At 44.7% G+C, this 23,690-nt stretch overlaps 1 protein-coding gene across 1 annotated transcript in view; it reads right to left on the bottom strand.

The window, feature by feature from the left end:
• LOC121085488 (myosin-13) overlaps positions 1–15,349 on the bottom strand; it is a 33,559-nt gene extending 18,210 nt beyond the window's left edge. The window contains exons 1-20 of the mRNA XM_040588240.1: positions 15,146–15,349; positions 14,905–15,048; positions 14,655–14,811; positions 14,060–14,087; positions 13,859–13,970; positions 11,022–11,114; positions 10,864–10,927; positions 10,676–10,774; positions 10,476–10,579; positions 10,058–10,196; positions 9,533–9,651; positions 9,283–9,432; positions 9,029–9,199; positions 8,626–8,923; positions 7,132–7,205; positions 6,516–6,603; positions 4,316–4,433; positions 2,741–2,864; positions 1,802–1,938; positions 236–491 (exon numbers count right to left, since the gene is read on the bottom strand). Of these exons, the coding sequence (XP_040444174.1) occupies positions 236–491; positions 1,802–1,938; positions 2,741–2,864; positions 4,316–4,433; positions 6,516–6,603; positions 7,132–7,205; positions 8,626–8,923; positions 9,029–9,199; positions 9,283–9,432; positions 9,533–9,651; positions 10,058–10,196; positions 10,476–10,579; positions 10,676–10,774; positions 10,864–10,927; positions 11,022–11,114; positions 13,859–13,970; positions 14,060–14,087; positions 14,655–14,811; positions 14,905–15,048; positions 15,146–15,349 (2,679 nt within the window). The remainder of the gene's footprint in view (positions 1–235; positions 492–1,801; positions 1,939–2,740; positions 2,865–4,315; positions 4,434–6,515; positions 6,604–7,131; positions 7,206–8,625; positions 8,924–9,028; positions 9,200–9,282; positions 9,433–9,532; positions 9,652–10,057; positions 10,197–10,475; positions 10,580–10,675; positions 10,775–10,863; positions 10,928–11,021; positions 11,115–13,858; positions 13,971–14,059; positions 14,088–14,654; positions 14,812–14,904; positions 15,049–15,145) is intronic.
• Between the last annotated feature and the right edge of the window lie 8,341 nt (positions 15,350–23,690).

Here is a 23,690-nt window from a genome sequence, read left to right as displayed (position 1 = left end):
AGCCAAGTGGGTTTATGTGGGAGCCCAGTCAAAATTTTCTGTATTTCTTCTGGTGGTAATGTTTTATATGTGCTCTGTACTCACTTTGCTTAGGTGTATATGACAAGACCAGATACAAAGCAGTGGAGAATCTGGCCCCGTTACATGTCTGTTTATGAAGAACAATGGAAAAGAGAAGGGAAAGAGCAGCGGGATAAGGAGAAGTGGGGTGAACCTAGAGGTGGAGGTTACTCACAGATTGAACCTGAAGCTGCAGGTCATTTTTCTCTTGCAACAGGGTTACCATTTTCTCTTCCAGCTCTTTCCTTTTTGCCTCAGACTTTGCGAGCTCTTCCTTGGTTTTCTCAAACTCTTCCTTCATGTTGGCCATCTCCTTCTCAGACTCTGCACTCTTCAGCAAGGGCTTCATCTTGAAATACAGCTTCATCCAGGGCCAGTGCTTCACGTTCATGAATGCGCGAACATTGTATTGGATGATATAAATGGATTCTCTGAAAACACATGAAAACACAGCTTATGAGGCTGGTGAGACTTGGGTTGGAAACAGACTCATTATTGGCCATACAGCATCAGCATTTTCTTTAAGGAACTCTTGCACGAGACTTTTTTTTTCTTTTCCTTATTTCCCTTGCTTGTATTAAAGAGTCATTTCTAGGCCCTTAATTGCAGAATGGCTGGTTCAGTAGCACGAACAATAACTATCCCTGGATATAAGAGGCAGAAATACTCAAAACCAGACAGACTTCTCTGGCAAGTTGCCTGGGAATTTCTGAGATCTTCTTTAATCTCAAAGAAAGGACAAGCACTCAGGTGAAATACCAGAGTGAAAACTGACATCCCTGAAGTACTGCTGTTGAGATTACAAATCTGGGATTTACTGTCTTTTATGGAAACAGCAGCTTGTTGCTTTTTGGGTCACTCAAACCAGGAAACGCCATATTAGAAATTGTTAGACAGAAACAGAAAAACTTAAAAAAAAATTGAACCCAAAACTTTTTATGATATTGAATGCAAGAGGATGTTGTTGATGTGCTCAAGGGGAGATCAGACAATTCCTTGCAGAGAAATTCAGTAAGTTACTGAATTCTTAGAAACTATGCCTGGCTCAGGACCCCCCTGAGCTAAATACATACTGCGGAGTATTACAAATACAAGCAGCTGGTTGGCAGAACATCCTATACATTTATGCAATCCTTGCTCCTCCTAAAGTTTTCACTTGTCAACAACATTTGAGAAAGTTTGCTTGGCTTGCCTAGTGCTGCCACTCCTACACTCTAAATCTTACATGATTCATCTCAAAGGGAGACAACTGAAATGGGAAGGGTATCTGGAACGGTTGAAAGTATGGAGTACCTTCTCTGTACAAGCTAGAATTGTTCATCTTGGGTGATGGAGCCATGAAAGAAAATTAAAGAGAACAGAAAGTAATTATACGCCATTCCTTACAAAACCAGTGTGATACAATGAAATTCTCATACATGTCCAAAACAGACAAAGCTTAGCACTTGTTCAGTTGGCTGTTTCTGCCATGGGGTTCTTTACAGGTTGAAAATGGCAATTGCATTCCTGAAGAAAAGATTCACTATTAAATATCATGGCCCAGCTGTATAGTCTGGTTGCTAAATGCCCATTGCCAGAATTTGGGAGGCTATAACAAGGAAACTATTAGTTTGTGCTTGCTCTGTTTCCCCTAGCCTTTCTAAGGGTCTTTCCTGAGGACAGCTTTTTGCCTGAGACAGTATACTGCACTGCTGGACTTCTGGTCCTACACTGTATGATTGTTAGTATTTTCTTTTATTACCTTCTTTCATTCATCTTCTTAAACTCTTTTCTCATGAGGTACCCTCTGCACATAGCTTGTGTATGAGTGATGAGGCTCACAAGCTTCTCGTCTCTCATCTCTTCTAGGAGTCCCAGGAGACCTGCCTTGAAGAACACCTAGAACATAAAAGATGGTCAAATAGTTTGAGGCTTAGGCAGATATGCAACCATTGGCAGCTGATGCAGGGTAGTATAAGGCAGTTTTGGAAAAATGCCTGCAGAATAAAGGTTTAACAGCTAGAGAAATTTTATGTCAGTATTCATATCCTCAGTGTTCCTGTGATTCATGACAAGTCACTCTGTGTATGACCTAATTACATTATTGCAATGTTATTTGATGCCTGCTCCAGTGTAGGTTGTGGAAGATCAAGTTTATCAGTAGTTATTAAAACAAAGGCTTTACTTTCAACTTATCCTACTCTGTCTCTCGCTGGACTCTACCCGTCCGTCAGGCTCCAGATTTGCTCTGTAAATTGAGTTAGAGGTGGCTCGAGGAGCATACCTGATGATGCCTGTTGAGTACTGTAGGCAATTGGGTTTTTGTCCAAGGACAGTACTACCTTGCTTGTGTAGAAGATAAACTTACATGTGTGTCTAAATCCCCTGGAAAGCCTGACTGTCCAAACTTGTCTGAGCTTGTCTAACATGCACAGATATAAATGAGTTCAGCTGGCAGGAGAAAACTAGTTCTAGTTGCAGCCATGCTGGGGCATTCTGGTAGTGCGGTGTTGCGAGGGCTGACAATGCTACCCCTCGCACATACCCCACAACCAGACAAGTTTTCTGTACTCTTTCTTGCGTTTTGTTTCTTGTACTTTGTTTCTAATTCTTATGAAGGCTGATTTCATATGCAAGAAGTACTTTCAACAAACAATTTTTTTTGCCATTAATTATATGCACTTTTCCACAAGGGCTTTACCTTGGTGTGGCCAAATCTGTATTGGTTGTGGTCAACATCAATGGAGGAAAGAAGCTTTTCTGAAGCCTTTTTGCTGTCAATGAATTGGCCTTCTGGAATGGCTGAGGCATTGAGAATCTTGTACCTGTGGTAAGACAGGTTGCAAGGACTGGTTGCAAACAGGGTGAGGAAAATAGGATTCATCATATATGATAAAATATACAGAAGCTGAGCTATCTGAAAGCAGATGAATATGCCATCTGAAATCTAGATGGTCTTGGCTGAACAGAACGTGATGACAAGGGGATGTGTCTACCCTTCAGAGGAATCTGTTGGCTGCGTAACAACATACTTTGTTGTTACATACAAAATTAATGTGCATACTTAAGAGTGTTTGCAGGTCCAGGAATTAGGAAGAACATAGTGAGGACATGTCAACCTCTTCTCATCTTGCTTCATTGATCAGAGGAATGCTACTCATATTAAAGTTGAAGGTGAATTAAAACTAGTAATAAAAATCAGCTGTTCCAGAGGGAGTACAGATCTTGCACAGCTCACAGTCTCTATGAGTTGTACCACTGAACCCTTGAATTTGGACTAAAAAGGGCATGGTGTTATTCTGTAAATGCTAACAGCAGCCTTAGCATTTTGCAAGGTAACTTAATGATTAGGGTAATCCTGTGTCATGAATAGGACCACTCTAAGTCTTCTAAAGGGGTTTCTTCAGATACATCAACGAGGATATGGGACTGTACACTGGAACACTTCCTGTTCACAAATCTACTTTGAAGAAGAATATGTAAAATCAAGGCAGTGATAATGGTGCAGTGAATTTATTATCTGTTTTAGGCTTCTATTGTAGTTTCTCCTGAACTTGAGCACATTTCCTTTGATCTATAAAGCACTTTGTGGTTCTGGATCATGACTATGATAGATGGATTCCTTCACCTGTCACATCAAATCATAATTTGACAATTGAGACCAGCTAATGCCTTACTGAACATTAGGTTGCAGGGCATTTTCAGAGAGGTCCTGGTCACACCAGTTTAGCATGAAAGATGCTACTGTTGCATTTAATTATAACAGCAGTCAGTTCTGATTCAGCATTTTACAGCAGCTAGGCTCACATGAACCAGTTTAATTGTCTCCATTTTAAAGGTGAGGAAAACAAGGCACAGGTTGCAGGCCACTGACATAGCACTGCAAAGCTTTGGATTTTTGAATGTTTAGTCAGTGCACTGTAAGGAAGCTGTGCTGACATGTATTATTTTTTTAATCTGTACGCTGGGAGACTTACCAAGAGCTGTCTACCATGCCACTGAATTCATTACACTACAAGCATTTTGTATCTCTGAATCATCGGGCATTGACTGCAGCTGTAGAAATGATACTGTTTTTGATGAATCAAGAAATGCCCGGTCTGATCATAGAGGAAAAGACTGGAATGACCTAAGACAGCATTAATGACTTGGTTCCCTCAAACACCGCTAATCTAGTCTGATTCAGAGGGTGTCTCTCCATGTTACCAGACTTGTCACCTGAGTTGTGGGTTTACTGAGGCTTTTTCTTAACAGACAGTAATGACTGAGGACCTACCGTTGCTTAAAGTCTGCATAAAGGATTCTGCTTGGAAACCCCTTCCTGCAAATTCGGATGCCTTCTAGAACCCCATTGCACCGCAGCTGATGCATCACCAGGTAATGGTCCATTTCACCTTAAACAAAATACATCCATCATGACTCTCCTTTTCTTCCAAAGAATCTCCATATATATTAGCATTCCAGAATGACCTCCCTTTTTTTTGATAAAATACAACCAGTTCTTGATTAAAGATGCAGGAAGTAAAGTTGGAACATGTCTCCAATTCGTGCAAGCTGCAGAGAGCTGCTTCAGTGAGCTGAGCTTTACTAAGAGTGCTAGGGCTGGCAGTTTGTGAATTGCCAATGGCCAAAAGGCATAAGGCCACATCACTCAAAAATTGCAGGAGAATGCTTTAGGAAACCAGCTGAAAAATCAACAGCATCAACGTTCTCATGGGATGTAGGCAGAGGTGGCGTGAGGTAGAGCATAGTACCATCTAGACAATCAGCTCTTCACTTTAGGTAAGATTTGTCCTTGAATGCTGTATTGACTACACTCAAACGGGATTACATTTGGTAGCTAGATAGAGTCCAACACAGGAGTGGATAAGCACGTTGCTTAAATCTCTCAGTTTGCCTGTAGAGGACAGTTGATTAAACTTGGAAGAATTATCTTTCTTCTCCTAAAATATCTGGCAAAATTGTTCATTCAAATATACTTTTATATTTTAGTAGGTTTCCTTAATTTCCCCTTACACCTTGTTGACTGTCAAGACCCCAGTGGGATTCCTCTTTCTTCACCTTAGGATACAAAGTGTGGAGATTTACATTTAGGGTCCATTTATAATCTGTGCAGTGAAACAGTTTCTTCTAGGATGTGATTAATCTCATCCTAAGATATATGTATAAAAAGGGCCAGATGAGTCATACGTTAAAATGTCAACTTCTCTCCACTGAATATAAAAGGAGTTTAGATGGATAGCTGAAATATGAATGCCGTATGTATGTGTGTTGCTTAAATCCTGCTTGTGGTGTTCAGTGTTACACAGAGAGACATAAAAAGAAAGGCAAGAAACATTCTGAAATTGGCCTTTTGTTTCCTGAGCAGATTAAACAGATGCTAAGCTCCTGTTTTCTGGTACTCCTGTTGCATCTACTACATTCTTCCAGTATCTACCTTGGTATTCTACCAGTATCAGATCCCGTAGTTACTAGACTCCTAAAACCCACACAGCCAAGTCTCTCCCCAAGTACTTTAATGGCCACAGGAAAATACTCCCAAAATTGACTGTGTCTGGGGAAAAGGAGGCTCAGGGGGGACCTGATTGCTCCCTACAGATGCCTGACAGGGGCTGTAGGCAGGTGGGGGTCGGTCTCTGCTCCCAGGTAACAAGTGACAGGACAAGATGAAACAGACTCAAGTTGCACCAGGGGAGGTTTAGATTGGCTAGTAGGAAACATTTCTCCAGTGGAAGGGTGGTCAAGCACTGGAACAGGTTGCCCAGGGAGGTGGTGGGGTCACCATACCTGGAAGTGTTTAAAAATTTTGTAGATGCGATGCTTAGGGACATGGTTTAGTGATGACTTGGCAGTGCTTGGTTAACAGTTAGACTTGATGATCTTAAAGGTCTTTTCCAACCTAAACGATTCTATGATTCTAAGATTTCAGAGACAAAATTCTGAGAGAGTTTAATATTTAATTAAATAAAGTACCTTTATATCAAAATGCTTTCCAAGTGCTAGCAGCACCCAGAAGCTTGTGCATGGAATTCTACAAATGCTATATGATTTGTTTGAAAGTCCTCCAGCTCAGTGAATCAGATCCTAACATTGAATAGTTAGAAATTGGTAAGTGGTCTTGGGCTGAACCCAATAGTTCTGAATGACAGAGTGGTCCTTGAAACTACACATTTATTAAGGATTTGATAATGCTGTTACCCACAACAGAGAATCTCATCAGCTGTAATGAAACTCAGCCTTATCATCTTCAGCTCTGTACACACATTAAGCAATGATGGGTAAGTGCTGTGGGCCATGTAATGCTCAAAATGTTACAGTCATGATAAACAAGAAGATTTACTTGGGCACTGTCCTGCAGGCCAGCCCTGATATGAGGTTCACGTGCAAAGGGAGCTGTTCTGGAAGAAGTTGGTGTGGAAGATAAGCAGGGGAATCCCGGTCAGTCCCTTGTCTTCAAAGTGTAATGACAGACTTACCAGGTGTCTTGGTCTCATTAGGAATCAGGCAACGCACAAAGTGAGGATGGGTACTTCTCAGGTTAGTCATCAACTTATTCAGATTTTCCTGTGATAGAACAAAATATGGGTTTGAACTTCTAGCTACAAAGCTTTTGCATTCTTATTTCAATGTCAAAGCGTTATAGAACAGTTTGGATTGGAAGGGGCCTTCAAGGATCATGGAGTTCAACACCGCTGCCATGGGCTGGGACATCTTTCATTAGATCAGGATGTTCCAAGCCCCATCCAACCTGACTTTGAATACTGCCAATGATGGAGGATCCACAGCTTCTCTGGGCAACCTGTTCTAGTGTCTCACCACCATCATCATAAAAAAAAAAAAAATATTCCTTATGCCTAATCTGAATAGTTTTGAACCATTGCCTCTTGTCCTGTCACTACAGGCTCTGGTAAAAAGCATCTTTCTGGTAAGCCCCCTTTATGTATTGAAAGGCTGCAATAAGGTCTCCCTGGAGCCTTCTCTTCTTGAGGCTGAACAACCCCAGTCCTCTCAGCCTGCCTTCATAGCAGGGGTGTTCCAGCCCTCGGATCACTTTTGTGGAAGCATGGCTCATTTCAAAGGAAATACACATACCCTGAACACAGCAGACACTGTCTGGAAAGAGCCTCCCTTCTTCTTGGCACCTTTCTTGCCACCGCCACTATCGCCTTGGCAGAAATAGATAGGAGGTGAACGGTTAGAGTAAGCAGTACATTTGGTAGGCCCCACCTTCCTTTCTTTGGTCATGGGCCAATAGAACAATTGTTTTTTAATTTTAAATACGGTCTCGATATTACACGAGAACTTTAATGAACTGCTGCTAGCTGATTGTCAATCAGTATATGACATATTTGGCCTCAGGTGTGTGATTTAGGTTGCATCATAATGTATATGGCTTTGGTGGTATGGAACCCTATAGCCTGATTTAAGTTTTGTAACAGTGTACTCTGTGCTACTAGTCACAATGCTTTTACTTAAAGACATAGCCCCATTTTAATTTAATTAGGTGAAAGGCTACAAGAACGTGGCTCAGCAGTGAACATTTATTTATCAATGCAGTGAAACCTTCTGTAGAAAAATCTCCTAATCCAGTGTTCCAGATGAAGAACAGGGATCTATTCAGAATTATGGCAGCCCCGCGGCACAAAGCAGATTATAGTCTCAGGAATACAAGTCTAAGCAGCTCACTGCCTTTTTGCATTTGCTGCGCTGTCGAAGCCAATTAAATTGAGACTTAAATGGAGCCTTTGTGCTCTGAACATGACACCTTATCCAAAATTTTATCCCCACAACCTTTTGTTCCCACCTTCCTTATAATGATGATACCTGTGAGGACCACAGCTGACTCATCCCCAGTATTTCCTAGGAGCTTGCTCAGACACATTGTTGTGTCAGCCAGGTTGAACAGCAGGGAAGTCCCCATGCAGGACCCTCTTGAGCCTCAAACCCTGCTGTCCATATACCTGATGGCTGGGTTGACTGCTGCTGTATACTGCCTCATCTATTTGCCCAGCATCCAGGCTGACAGAGTATTGGGTTGGGTGTTTTTATAGAAGTCTGCGTGGCGATTTTTGGTAAGGCAGACCTATCAACTGCCCAATTTGACAGTCTTAAGCCGCAAAAAGGGGTAGGAGATTGGACTGCTCTCTGATGCCCTTAGAGAACTTCTAAATTATATTCACTGTCTCTGTCATTTTCTCTTGCAACACCAGGACTGCTCAGCTGGATATCAAATAGTTCCATGGATTTCTTCTAGTCCTTCCAATTCACCTCAAGAAACAAAACTGTCTCTTATCTAGAAGATGAATAAGAATGCACGTGATTCACAACACAGTAACTCAGAAAACATACACCTCCTGTCACTTTGTTTTGACTAAGATTTACTTCTCTGCACCACGTGAAGGTGGTGTTTTCAGCAGTTCTGCATGTTGGTATCTTGGTTTTGGCATATCTGGGTGCACACAAGAACAAGGTTACATTAGGAGATGATAGATAGTCTAGAGTAAACCACAAAGAGGAGAAGCAGAAGTAGACTTGTGTTGATTCTTGCCTGATCATCAATGAAAAAGCACTTACTTGTTTCTGCACCAGCATAGTTAGAGAAAAGGAAGGCCAGCAGCTTCAGGGATGATTTCTGGTACAAGCCCACAACAGTTTCATTCAGGGGGTCCTTGTTCTTGTCAAGCCAGCCGGAGATGTTGTAGTCCACCGTGCCAGCATAGTGCACCAGGGAGAAGTGGGCCTCAGCCTTGCCTTTGGCAGGCTTGGGCTTCTGGAAGTTGTTGGACTTGCCCAGGTGCTGGTCGTAGAGCTTGTTCTTGAAAGAGGTGTCAGTTGCCTTGGGGAACATGCACTCCTCTTCCAGGATGGAGAAGATGCCCATGGGCTGGGAGAATTCAACGGTAATGTGTCATTTTATCAAGAATGACTGGACTAAAATAAATGACCATGAAAGAAATGTGCTTCCCTGAAACAGAAAGTTTCTCTCTACCTTCTCAATGAGCTCAATGCAGGCAGCCAGGTCCATCCCAAAGTCAATGAACTCCCACTCAATTCCTTCCTTCTTGTACTCCTCCTGCTCCAGCACAAACATGTGGTGGTTGAAGAACTGTTGCAGTTTCTCATTGGTGAAGTTGATGCACAGCTGCTCCAGGCTGTTGAACTGCAGAAATTAAAAATGTAAAAAAAAAATGCCAGTTAGTTTGGAAAAGTTGTCAATAGACAAACATACCTACTGTAACTCACATCAAAAATTTCAAAGCCAGCAATGTCCAGGACACCAATGAAGTACTGTCTGGGCTGCTTCGTATCCAGCTGTTGGTTGATGCGAACAACCATCCATAGGAACATCTTTTCATAGACTGATTTAGCCAATGCACCCACTGAATTGTATACCTGTGAGAAACACAGCCATGGCAGTAATGAAAGTTGAATCAGCTTTGAAGTTGGAAGAATTGTCTGGACAAAATGAAAAGCTGACCAGCTGTCAAGGTACCTGTTGGACATTTTGTCCTTTGGTTACATATTCATTCCCAACTTTCACCCGGGGATAGCATAAAGCCTTGAGCAAATCAGCAGAATTCAGACCCATCAGATAGCCAGCTTTGTCAGCCACTAGGATCAGAGACAGAAAACGTGTTCAAAAAAGGCAAAGAAAAAATGTCTTGGTCCTCTAGTATATTTCTCTTATAAGCCTACGTCTGGTGCTACTCAAATGCACCTATTGTCAAGGGAAGCTCCTCTCCAGCCCCAAGGAGGATGTCGTCCCCCAACACAGGCAGTGTCTCAGCTGCAGCACACTGCTGCTCCATGTGCGGAGGACTGCAGCAACGCTTCATCTTTATGTCTTTCTGTTTCCTTGCAGAGCACAAATTAAATCATTGGCTTTGTGGAACTTGTAACACGCTTAAAAAGATTAGTTTCTGGAAGGGAAAGTCGTTCTCAAAGTGTTGGGCACTTTATGGGGTTGCTAGCTTGTCTCCTGGTGCAGTTCACAAGCAAACTACGCAGTCAACACTACCTTCTGTACTGTCCGGCTCTGCCTGCTCCTCCCGCTGCTTCTGCTTGAACTTCATGTTTCCATAATGCATGACGGCCCCTGTCAGCTTGTATATCCCCACTTTCTCATCAGGGCTGAAGCCCAGGATGTCCACAGCGCTCTGTGGAGGCAACAGGCAGGTCAGGGAAGGTCAGAGAAGCCCAAAGGCTGAAGCACAAAGTGCTGCTAACAGGCACGTGAGCTGTGATGGGAAGGTGCCATTCCTCCCACTGCCTCCCTCGCCTCCCTGCCCACATCGAGCAAATGCCGCACCGACAGGGGCCCGCAGGTGCTGCGGGGTGGCACAGCCCAGCACTCAGCTACCCCAGCCAGGATTCCCTGGCTATGGCCGGTTTGGCAGCAGGGATGCCCTGCCGTTGCTCTGCTCTGCTCCACTCACGTCCGTTGCCAGCAGCTCCTCGCTGTCGTCAATGCTGGCAACAGTGACTTCTCCTTGGCTCACGTAGGGGAAGTCGTAGGGGTTGGTGGAGATAAGGAGGAGATCTGCAGGTATACAGGGCACCTTTGGTGTCACCGGGCTAGGTCACCGTGGAAAGAGAAAGCACTCGCTGATCCAAGCCCAGCACTGCTGGCACTCACCAATGAGCTCTGGCTTCTTGTTGGACATTATCTGATAAAAAATATGATAGCTCCTTTCACTGGCCAACTGGAAAGTCACTCTGGATTTCTCCAGGAGATCTAACCAAAAGAGAGATGCTGTTAGTCTCCTGGTAAACTTGAGATGATAATTGGACAAATTATTCATGCACTGACTTGCTGCAACTCACAGGTTTCGATATCCGCAGAGGCCAGCTTGCCAGTTATTCCAAAGTGAATCCGGATGAATTTTCCCTATCAGGCAGTACAGATCAACCCATTGCTTACAGCAGTCAATGAATGAGAGATATTAGATAGCTACATTCCAACAAATCTGAAAGGAACTCACAAAGCGTGAGGAGTTGTCGTTCCTCACAGTCTTGGCGTTTCCAAAGGCCTCCAGCAGTGGGTTGGCCTGGATGATCTGATCCTCCAGAGTTCCCTAGTTACAGGAGAAAAAGCTCCTTACCAAACATCACTATTGGTCAATAATAAATATCGCAAAGGAGATATTAATAACAGATCATTTCTATACTTCCTATGTGATTTTAAACTAAAGCATAGCAGATGTTTTAAGCACTCATCAGCTCTTGCTCATGAATATTGCTGTTGGTTTCAAAGGGAATAGTGCTGAAAGACAGATCTGTATTTGTTTCATTCTTGTACCCGCTATCATATCTTGGGTACATACAGAGTCACTGCAGTGGACATCAGGGAGTTTGAAATCTGTATGAGAGGTGCTTCCACATTCCCATTCACAAAGGCCATGACAGCTAAAGACTGTGAAAATTTAGCAATTTTTTCTGGAGGTTACTCGAGCCCAGAACAGAGAGAGAGAGGTACAGCCTTTAGTAGGAAGCACCTAGCAAGGGAGAATATATTTCAATTGCATTCAACCAGCAGCCTTTCAGAATGCAGAAATACATGTCCAGACATGCTTTGAAGAGTAGGACATGGACAAAGCCTGAGACTCAAAATACTTAAAACAGAGAACAAAAACTCTGGGGTTTTTTTTGCTGCATAACTGCAGAAGGAATAATATGTAAAGTTTCGATATAGTATTGTATGACTCTTGTTAACTGCAGAAATATGGGAGGAAGGAAGCTTCTCTGACGTGGTGTCTGTCATTTTCTGTGCAGTATGGTCCAGGAAGCAGTCACCGTGTGCTTTTTTGGAATGATAGAGCAAAGCTTTTCTCAAGGCTTCTAGCAAAGTCATGGTTTATACCTACACAGTCAGGGCCTGAAAGCCTTGCTAGGGAGAATTTCTAAGACAGAGGTGGAAAACAAAGAATGAGAAAAAGAAATCAGATTTTATCGAGATGAAAGATGAGTGGCACAGCTCGAGCTGCTGCATCTTCCTACGCGGTGTTCAGGGCAGCCTTTAACATCGTGCATTGGACGGGGAGCGCCGTTCCCAACGCGGTCTGCAGGTGGCACGAGAGGTTTAAATTAGTTGTATTGGTCCACCATGAAGCTGGACCCCATAAAATTATGCCAACACAGTAGCCTATGAAGCTCTGTGTAATTTTTTTTTCCAAATAAAAAAATCCCAAACGCCCTCCCACATGTGTCTTTCTGCTTTCTAAATTAACTTCCTTGTTTAAGAGAACAGAAGAGATGTGTGTGTCAGTGCAGCTGACTACAGCAACACCAAACCTCTTTTTAGTGCACAGCTGTGACCAGGGAACTCCTAAGGGGGGATGGAAACAGCATGGAAGGAGACATGGCAATTCTTTATACAAGTTCATTCTGGAGTCTTATCTACAGCCAGGGTGACAAGATGCTGGAGGCTGAGACAGTGTTCTGGGGGAATGCTGTTACATGCTTCTCTTATTTATGTACTCCTGCCTGGCACCTGATTTCACCCTGCATCTGAGATAGGATGCTGGGTTAGACAGAACTATGACCTGAGTGTTTTATCTAACATTCTCATGAAGAGGCACATACTATTGTTACGGAGGTTATGAACACTGAAAAAATAGAGTATTCTGTGAATAAGCTTGGAAGAGGGCAGAACAGGTTGCTGTCCATCTGAGAGCCAGGTGATTTTCCTTATATCAGACATGGTCAGTACATCTCTTAGCTGTCTTGAAGTTTTTCAGAGATCAGTCCCGGCATAGTGAGCAGCTGGTGAAAGCTGAGCCCAGGAGATTCTGGAATGGTGCTGATGGAAAGAGTGCTTGTGATGAACTTGCCTTGGCATAACAACCCATCAATCACAGACACCTGCCTGAGTGCAAAAATAATGTTCAGCTCTGGAATCTCCTTCAGTTCTGCTGTGCCCTTCAGTACTCAGATAACGTGCTGACACGTGTCACCTACTCGGATGCACATACCATCTCACAGACTGTGGTGACACACACTTGTGCCACAAGGATGTTTGTTGCTTGCTCTGTGCTAGGGAGTGAAGCCCACGCCTTGCGAATGCACCAGTGGGCTCAGATTGCAGCAACTGGGCTGCTCAGCAGAAAGGGGCATCAGGACATGTGCTTTCTTCCCTGGAAGGATCCTCTCTGAGGTTACTTTCTAATTGTCAGGCAAGTGGTCCCACCTGTCCCAAATCTGTCCCTTTTCTATTGCTGCCACTCAGGGCTGTTAGATTGACCACAGGCAGGAGAACAGGCCAGTGGAAACTACCACCTGATGCAACTGAAATCACTTTTAACTTCAGCATAACACTCTGGAGTCCAGAGATCCTGCACTTCCCATGTCAGTGGGAATGAGCCAAGGAATAGGAATGGCACAATCAGGTGCCAGTGGGAACTGGCTGCTCTCTTTACACTTGCAGCCACTCAGGTGCTGTGGATGTGAACAATCTCGTAGGATACTAACGGGTAAGCACAGAGACAGACAGCACAGAGAAAACTGCTGTCTTTATCTTCCTCTGACTGGTGAAGACTTCCCTTGTGTAAATGGAGATGGGAGAGAAACTGAGGCTTGGGCCTTTCCTGCATTAAGAAGATGTTTCTTGAAGTAGAGTTCCACTAGTGTTCAGAGGGGTGGAGGCTGGGGAGCAGGGGTGTATGAGTGTAGGCGTGCTTGGACCGTGCATCCTGACTGTGTTCTCAGTTGTGCTACACTTTCTGCCTTTTGATAGTCCTGCAACCCAAAAATATGCATTGCTAGTTTCTGCTGGGTAAGCACAGTCTTGGCCAAAGACTAGAAGTGGGAGCCAACGACATACCTGCATTTTGCTAGGCTGTTGGTCTTTCTTCTTCTCACCAGTAACTGCAATTGTTGCAAAGTACTGGATGACACGCTTTGTATTCACAGTCTTCCCAGCACCGGATTCTCCGCTGTTTAAATGAAAATATTAATTGTAACAGGAAAATGGAAGAAGTTTTACTTCTCTGTCAGCTTTATACATACCCCAAAATATACTCACGTGATAAGGATTGACTGATTGTTCTGATCTGAAAATAAAGTCATGAAAGAGCAGTTAAAATGAGATGTGGAGGTCTTCTGTCCTCAGACAACCACCTGACTTCAAGGGAAAGAACTATATGGTAACTGTATTTATCACTATGTAACCAGATAAGGTAAATTCTGCATTAGTCTGCATATGGATTTTTTTGTGCACAGAGGGATGGAGCAGCCCAAAATCTAACTCAAAGAGGCGGTTCCTTATAAGACACCCCACTTACTATTTGCTTTGTTTTACCTATAGACCTTGGCTTAAATATTATTTAATCTGAATTAGATTCTTTGCTGTGTTGCTTCTTTACTGTTTCTTTAAATTCCTTACAGTGGACACAGAGCCATATAGCTAGCTACTGCCTTTCCTTCATTATCTGACACCACAGAGGTCATTAGGATGCCACAGGCAGTCTAACCTTGAGTTGTGCTGTAGGACTACAGGAGCTGTTGCCGTTGGGCACTGAGTGGAACAGCACGTAAGATGCCTGAACTGTCAAGCGTTCTTTGACCAAGCAGCCAGTCCTGTGTATATCAGGGTTTCCCATTCTTGCCAAATGACTCACCAGTCAGCATGAACTGATAGGCGTTGTCCGAGATGGAGAAGATGTGTGGAGGGGCCTCCTGGCGCTTCTTGCCTCGGTAGCCAGCCACCACCTCCGGGTTGTACACCGGCAGCCACTTGTAGGGGTTGACAGTGACGCAGAAGAGCCCCGAGTAGGTCTGCGAGGAAGGGAGACAGCACGTTGGCTCCCACTTGGCCTGGCAGAGCAGTTCCTCCCGGCTGCCCAAAGGCAGGCTGCTGCTGGTACTTACGTAGATCATCCAGGCTGCGTAACGCTCTTTGAGGTTGTACAGCACAGCGGGCTCGTGGAGGTGGGTCATCATGGCCATGTCCTCGATTTTATCAAATTTGGGAGGGTTCATGGGAAAGACTTCATCATCCTTTACAGTCACAGTCTGACCAAACCAGAAGGGAACAACAGGAGAAGAAAACTAAGCCAGGGCACTGCCTGAACTGGATGATCAAGTATGAGTAACAGTTGATATCACTTACTGTATCAGCATATGTTTTGACTGTGACTTTGCCACCTTCTCTACTCTGTATGGTACCTTTCACATACATTTGCTTGTCATCCACCACAAAACAGGCTGCCTTAGCATCAAACGGGCGATTCTGGGCTTCAATTCTCTCCTTCTCAGGCTTTCGTAAATAGGGAGCAGCTTCTCCAAAGATTGCCATCTCTGCATCTGAACTCATGGCTGGAGTTGCTCTGGAGGAATTCAGAAAAGCATCAGTGAACCTGTGCATTTGTAATTTATCCAGAAAGTGGTCATGCTCAGTGACTAAAAGGAAGAAGAGGACTAATTAACGTCAGGCACAACTTCTGCCTCAGTTTTAAGTATCCACTGAAGAAGTTCTAATAAAGAAAGTTCCATTTGTAAACAGACGTGTATTATCTTTGAAGACATCCCCCTCAAACAGGATACCTGTGTGCCCAAGTGAGGGCAGAGAGAATATCAAGCTAGAAGTCTTCAAAAGCCTCTCCTGCTCTACCTTTACCTGCTATTCACACAGCTGCACAGCCACATGGACAGAGCCACTTCAGATAGGTAGTTTCATTAGACATTTACAGATTTAGACACCAGTGAGATCTGTAAAGTTCAGCAGAACGGCTCTCACACATAATTTTTAAGTGTAGACATTCTTGGCACCCGTCCGTTTTTTATGTTTTAATACCAAGCAGGGACAGTTCAAATAGTTTGTCTATAACAAGCACAGGAACAAATTGTGAGGGTCAATCAGCACCTATCTAAAGCTAAACTTGTTTGTCATATGAACCAAATATATAACATCTTTTCGGATCTGTGGCAATATTAGCTACTAAAGGAGTATAATGTATACTGACAATAATAATTAATAGCATAGTATTATCTAGGTAAATAAGAACTTGATGATATAACATTTCAAAGAATTTCAATTACAAAGTACCTATTAGCTTTAACATATTATAGAATCATAGAATCATTTGGGTTGAAAAAGACCTTTGAGATCATCAGGTCCAATCATTAACCCAGGACCGACAAGTTCCTCACTAAACCATGTTCCTAAGCACTGCATCTGTCAAATTTTCAAACAACTCCAGGGATGCTGTTTCCACTACCTCCCTGGGCAGCCTTTCCAGTGCCTAACCGCCTTTTCAGTGAAGAAATTTCTCCTTCTATCAAATCTAAACCTCCCCTGGTGCAACTGGAGGCTGTTTCATCTTGTCCTGTCACTTGTTACCTGGAAGAAGAGACCGACCCCCCCCCCCCCCCCCCCCCGCCCACAGCTGCCTGAAAGAGGGGCTGTAGAAAGTAATTAGGTGCCCTCTTAGCCATCGCCTCTCCAGGCTGAACACCCCCAGCTACCAGATGCCCCCCATCAGATGGTGCCCCAGCCCCTTCCCCAGCCCCCTGCCCATCCCTGGACACGCTCCAGCCTCCTGTGTCCCTCTTGGAGTGAGGGGCCCAGAGGTGAACCCAAGGTTCGAGGTGCAGCCCCACCAGTGCCAAGCACAGGGGGACAGTTCCTGCCCTGGTTCTGCTGGCCACGCTGTTTTGGATAGAAGCCAGGATGCTGTTGGCCACCTTGGCCACCTGGGCTCACTGGGGGCTCATGCCCAGCCGGCTGTCAGCCAGCCCCCCCAGGCTCTTTCCCTCCGGGCAGCTTCCCAGCCCCCTGCCCCAGCCTGCAGCGCTGCTGGGGCTGCTGTGACCCACGGGCAGGACCTGGCATGGAGCCATGTTGAACCACCTACAATTGGCCTTGGCCCATCAGTCCAGGCTGCCCAGACCCCCCTGCAGAGCCTCCTGCCCTCCGGCAGATCAACACTCCCCTCCAGCTTGGTCTCATCTGCAAACTGCCTGAGGGTATATAGAGTAATATTAGCTATGAATCATTAAAAGGCAATTAATGTGTACCAATATGTACCAGACATTCAGTCAGGGATTTGTCTATCAGAAATATTTCAGAAAATTGCTTTGTGCTCAGTTTTATTTTTGTTTTCTAGCGTTATCTAGTACACAAATAGATGCTATAGGTTGCTGCAGTCATAAGGACTGGTGCGGATAAATCAAGAGCATCTGGAAATAATGCAGGCAGAAATAAATGTAGGCAGGAACAAACATAAACAGATTGTTCTTTCCCAGGCAAGCTAATGTGCTAGGTAGCAAAAGAAAAATAATTCTAAACTCCTGCTCCTTCTTGGGATGTCAGATGCATTGCGGTGCTAAAAAAGACAAAGGGACAGGATTGAACAACTCAGATGTACAATTCCAAGGCATCACAGTAGTGAAACAATCAACATGGAGTGGTTTTATGTTCAAGAAAGTGACAAGAGGAGTCTGAAGACATTTGCAATGCTGCTTTTGCACACATTGCTGTAGAACTGCTGATCTCTCTCAGCAAAATCTGTCTTCTATGGGATAGGCACCTTGCAGGACTTTGAGGGACTGCATCTCAAAAGCCTTTAATAGCCAGAAATTTCAAAGCACAGATTCCAGAACCTTTAACTTTCTTTGAAAGTATTATTCTATTTATACAGAGCCCAGTATTTTTGCTTATGTGATCCTGCCTCTGAGTGGCTCAAAGGAGGCAACACGAAATTATTTCACAGTGTCCATGAAAAACTTAAGCAGAACATCAGAAAATGCCAATAGATTGTCAGAATACCTCTCAAGGGGCACAGTCTGTTAAACTACTTAATGTATTTGATAAGAAATAGTGTAAAATTTAGATCTTCAAGCATTCATGGCCAGAGAAGGCAGCAGGTTACTTCTGTGTACTTCCATCCCTTTCAGCTCAGAATTCAGTGAACGTTTTTTGGTATTGGGTTGGAAGGCACGTATGTGGAAGGTTCTTTCTGTTGCTCTGGTGAACTCTGCCAGACACTCAATCACTAACCTTCCTCAGAAAGTGTAGAAGGGAACAATGCATATTAAATTTTCTGTGAAGGTGACTCTTTGTACATAAACAGATCTGTCTGTCAGACAGATGAGATTTTCCTGAACTTTGTTCTGGTTTCAGGACCTGTGCGGTAAACCAAAGTCAGCATATAAGGTTCTAGACCTTGCCCCAGAAGAAACTAACTTAAGGCAGGATAAGCTGAGACCCTTCTTGAATTGAATACAACCTCAGTTTCAGGCTTCCAGCAGTTGTGCAGATACCAGGGGGTGAATTTTAATAGTCTATAAATCCCAGAATTCCAGGTTACACCAAAAAAAGACATTACTGTTGCTGTCTGTCATCCTCTTGGCTAAGCTTGATTATCTGTCACTTTTCTTTCCTGATAAATGGAGTATTTCCTACCATGAACTGTGAATACGCTCATATTGATTAAAATAGCATATAGCCTTTTCAGTGAACCTGGTTCTACAACACAATCTTTTGCCACCTACCCTCACCATTGTCTGGGTGAACTTCACTCACGGCTCAGGATCAATTAGCAAAGCTACATGTTACGTTAAACCCTTACCTTCAGAGAGCCCAGGAAGAAATCTGCTTTCCGTATCTGTGTGGAATGGTTAAAGAGAGGACAGAGAGAGTTAAAACCAATCCATTTGCTTGAGCGTATGCTCTATCAAGCATTTATACACCTCGCGTAGTCTCTCCCAACAGCCAAGCTGTACACAGACCCTTACAGCTCTTGATCTAGAACCAAATCTCACAGAGAATCTTGTGTTCCTCCCCACGTTCAGATCCGCTGAAAACAAGTCTAACGTCTAAGAAAAGATCAGCTACATTACATATATTTTCAAATCAATTCCAACTGCCTTCAGAGTTCGTTTTCCTGTGTCTTTCATAGGGCTTGGAGGTAGCAAAGTTTGTAGAAGGCCCCTCCAAGGAACAGCATGGCTCTTCTGTTTCTGTTTGTGCCGCCACACTGGAGTAGTTTGGGACTCAAACCTTGCTGTTGCATATAAAGCATGACGTGGAATGTTAGAAGTGTGGAATGAGAAGAAAATGCCCCTACATATTCCACCTCTCTGCAGAGCTGTGGAGATGTCATAGTCAGAGTATGAAGCAAGCAGATGGGACTTACCGTGAGATGCTGAGGTAACAAAGAATAAGGTTGCGTTCAGCTGTGGCTCTTTATATGTAACCTCCTGCCCACACAGCATTCAAGCACTCTATTTTTGGTCAATAATAATTTACTCTTTAGTTGTAAACGTGTTGAAGCTCTGATCTCTCTGCTAATTACTCAGGGACAGGATTGGTTTAAGGCTCTATGGAGTCAGCTGCACTGACCTGTTCTTTCCACATTGCTGTGTGCCAGGGTGAAGGATGGAGGAACCCAAAGACAGCACCGATAACGCCAAATAAGGCAACACTTTGCTTCTGGCTTCAAGAGCTTGCTTTAACCAACAAGGTATTTTTTTTTCTCCAGTTGTCTACAATAATTTCTTTATGGATTGTGATTTTAATGCATCCCATCCTAGTCTGTGTGAAGACTTAGGGAGGCAAATTTTTCCCCTCATTCTTTCTATCACTGTATGGGGTGCCGATAAGCTTGAAACCAGCCTCAAGCTTGGGACAACCTAAGACAGCTGCCAGCGTGCAGTCCTGGCCTGTAGGTTTACGATACACGAGGGCTGCAGGCATACCCCAGGTCCCAGCCCCTGGGAAGGAGCCTGGCTTCTGTGCCACTCCGTTATCCAGCAGAGGATGTAACGGAGCAGGCTGAACATCAAACCAGAGTAACTTTGACTCGCTCTGTAACGTTATGTGGAAAGAGTGTCTGCTCCTTTAAGGGTATCTGCTTAAGGACCTTTTTTGACACACAAGGGACAGTAAGAAAGGAAGTCATAACCAAGAACATACCAGGACACAAACCTGGCTGACAAATGTTGAGGGAGGAGGTGATGGGAACCAAATCCGATCAGTCACACTACTTGATGAAGGCATGTGAAGAGCGTGAAAATGTTTATTCCAGCAAGGTTACCAGATGAAGGACCTTGTCAGCTGGGAAAGTAAGGTAAAAGGGGGAACCAGAAACAATATACATTGAGACACAGACCTGACAAAAAAAAAACCCCAAAAAAAACAAGACAAAAAGAAACAAACTTCACCAGGGACATTACCTGATGGGCTATCAGGAAACTACAGGTGCTATTTCCAGGAAGATCATCCTGGACTGCACAACTGCTACATGAACCAGGGGAGATCCCAGACAGGGTTGGGGTGGGTGCAGGAACTGATAGAGCTGTACAAGCCCATGAGGGGAATGCAGGGGAGCAGGAAGGGACAAAGAGGCAGGTAAACAGAAAAGGGTATAAAAGGGGCCGATCACATGGAAAACTGTACCACTCTGTGTGCGTTTCTGGCTGAGTCCTGAACCTTATCACCACAGTCTATCCTGCCTTCTTATGAAATATTTTCTCTGCAATCTCTCCATGAAATCTCACTATCCAGTGTATACATGTGCATGCATGGACTAAGTACCAGGTACTGGTGAGGCCTCTGTGTATGAGACTAAAAGCTGGTGCCATCTCCTGGCCTGATCACCTACCCACCTGCTTCCACACCTTTGGTTCCTCCCTTAAACATCCCATCAGTGGCCCCCCTGTGAGCATGACTGCTCTTCCCCTGTCACAGCACTATCAAAACCAGCCAGCTGCAGCAAGGCTTTTACCATCCCAGGTTAACTTCAGTTAGCAGCTCCCACGCCTTGCCCCAGCACAGCCACCAACCACCCACAAGGTTTCAAAATTTCATCTACTGCCCATGCTGTGTCTTCATCCTCTTCAGGCAAGTCTACCCTGCTTCTTGCTTCTGCCGTGCCCCATCTCTGGGCTCCTCTTCCAGCCAGACTCTCCTTATCCAGGCCCCCTGCTTCTCCCAGGACCTCGCCTTGTCTCTCCTACACCCAGAGCATACTCCCTCTGCTTCATCCAAGACTCCTCTCCCATCCCCCTTAGAGCTATTTAACTACTCTGCAGGAACCAGGCACAGCTGCACCTTATCCACGTCGGCCAACCCACCACCCCTGAAGCCAGCCCACAGCTGTATGTTATCAATGTTAATTAACCCAGCTTCATTCCTCTACAATTCCTCCACATTCCCCTGCAACCCGTGGTGCGTCCCACACCCCCTGGCAGCAGCCCCCCTCAATTTGAAAGCAGAGTGGCTTCCCATGGCTCATGGTGGTGGGCTTCACACCTGGATCCCAGGCATCAGGACAGCCCTGGGAGGGGCCTGGCAAAGGTACTGTTCCTCAGGGTCCCCATGCACACTGTGCTCCTCTGGGCTGGAGGAAAAGTGCCTTTAAAGGACTGATGGCTCCTGTGATGGGCCTGGGAGTAGCTGGGCAGGGTGTTATTTGGGCTCCCCCTCCTGCCATTGTCTCTCTGTGCTGCTTTATGGGTGTACATACAAGTTTTTATCACATAAGCTAACACAGGCTGCTCGGATGTTGCCTGCACGTTAGCTGGGCTTCCCTGTGGGAACAATGTGTCATCTGCAACAGAAGGTGGAAGAAGGAAGATCTGAAGAGGCACACGCAGATCTTTCATGGTGTTTTGGGATTCATTCCTGCGACTGGCCTGCTGCAAGAAGTTGCTTGTGTCGGCTGTTCCAGGGTGGGATCAGCTCCTCAGTCAGTCCCTGTCCCTGCAGTCTATCGCACCAGTGGGGCAAAACTCCAGCTGCAGCCTCGTGTCTGCAGAGGTTCAGCAGAAGTCAGCCAGGCAGAGACGATGTCGTGGCTGAGCCAGACTGAGGCTTTATTTTCCTTTTTCTGTAAAAGCATGCGTAGCATTGAGCCGTTTCCACTTACTGCTTTTGTTTTCCTTCAGACTTATCTGAGGCATGACTGTTGTGGGTGAATGGTTTTAGCTGTTTAATGTTTGTTGTTGGAAATGTTTGCCTAGACCAGAGATGGTTTTCCTCATTGCTGTTGTGTTTTAAGGCTTGACTGAAGCAAGGCACTGCTTTGTAATGGGCACAGCACGGTATTGCAGGAGTCTTTTCAGGAGATTTTCGACAGTATCCACCTGTCAGATTGTGCATGGAAGGCAGAACCTGGCTGATAGGGCTGTAGAGGCTTGGTAGCACTGCTCTGTGAACACAGGGTGTGAGCAAGCATGGAAAAGGGGATAAGAGCAGGGCTGCCAACATACAGCTGTGGTGTGATCACATGGACCTGGGGCAGGCAGGGATGGGATAAGTCATTTGGAGGGGAAGTGGAAAGAGTCAGGAGTCAAACTTGGTGGTTTTGCTGATGTTAGCATGATGTTTGAAGCCTCATCAGCATACTGTTGTGTCATTTGTGAATGTTGTGATGCCAGATAGGCTAGGTGACAGCTTTCACATTTTTTTTCTGGTGCCAGTGGTGTCACTGTATTGATGTATTGAATGGCCCAATACTGTACAGAACCTGATGAGACTAGGTCTGTTGCAACCATTCTGGGTGGCATAGCTCACTGGTGCCTTTGCACAGTGTCTGCAAGGTGTGGCAGACAGACAAAGAGAGGGAGAAGCTGTTGCCCAGCCTCTTCTTCAAGGTCTGACTACTCACAGTCAGCCCGTTAGACATGGTTGAAGTGTACGTATGACCAGCAGAACCCCACAGTCAGAGGAGGCTTGCTATGCTTGCCACAGCATTGCACAGCTCTCTGACCACGCCAGCTGATGTCCATGGGTGATGAGGTGTTGTCTGCTGCACAGCAATGTTTGCTGCTGCTGCCTGTGGGCTCACAAACTCCCCTTCATGGCTGAGCTGCCCTGTTGGGGTGGTAAAATAGACCTGTCAGCCTTGGTTTCTGTAATGAACTGATACAGGTCCCAGAGTCTGGAGGGCTTTTGCAGCCCATATTTTGTAACCCAGGGTTTCACCCTGTGCATACACTGCAAAGCAGATAGGAAAAAGCCTGTGTAAAAGTAAAATCCTGTCTATACACTGGAATGCAGGCAAAGCTAAAGTTTGTGTCTGTGGATGGTAACAGTTTGGAGTACGATCTAGTTTGAAGTCCACACACTGCCTGAAAGAAGCATATATATAATCTGCTTGAGTCAGAGGCAGGAAAAAAATACCCTGAAATTAGGAAGTGGGGTCCCCAAAAGCCTGAACGGTTCTGTGGCAGGTACAGAGGCTTCTGAGCAAGGCGGCTTTTGACTGCTTTTCTTTCTGTGGCATACAGGAAAACAGGGATATCTACACAGCATGGAGGCTGCATGCTGATTTGTCATCTTTTTTCTTCCTCCAAAAGGAACTTGGTAGCAACACTTCTCACAGGTGGTAATCAATCCCACAGACTTAATTTCTCAGGTGCCTGACGTGTGGGTCTGGGAATGGGTTTGGAAATACGGTGACACTCAACCAGGACTGGAGTCAGGGGAAGCTGTCCTGTAAAGCTGTAAAAAGCTTATCAAAGCCTTGAGATTGAATGCTAAAAATAGTGACTATTTTTGACCTTGATTACATATCAGTGATGAAACAGTAACATATGTCTTCATATTATTGGATTGCTGCTGAAAAAATAGCTTTGGAAACTTTATTTATATGTGTGTATGCATGTGTATATATACATCTATACACATATCTATATATGTATGCATATAT

This window comes from Falco naumanni, chromosome 1 (genome assembly GCF_017639655.2).
Source record: "Falco naumanni isolate bFalNau1 chromosome 1, bFalNau1.pat, whole genome shotgun sequence".
NCBI lineage: Eukaryota > Metazoa > Chordata > Aves > Falconiformes > Falconidae > Falco > Falco naumanni.
The sequence above is the reverse complement of the archived record's forward strand: the minus strand, read 5'-3'. Positions and strand labels throughout refer to the sequence as shown.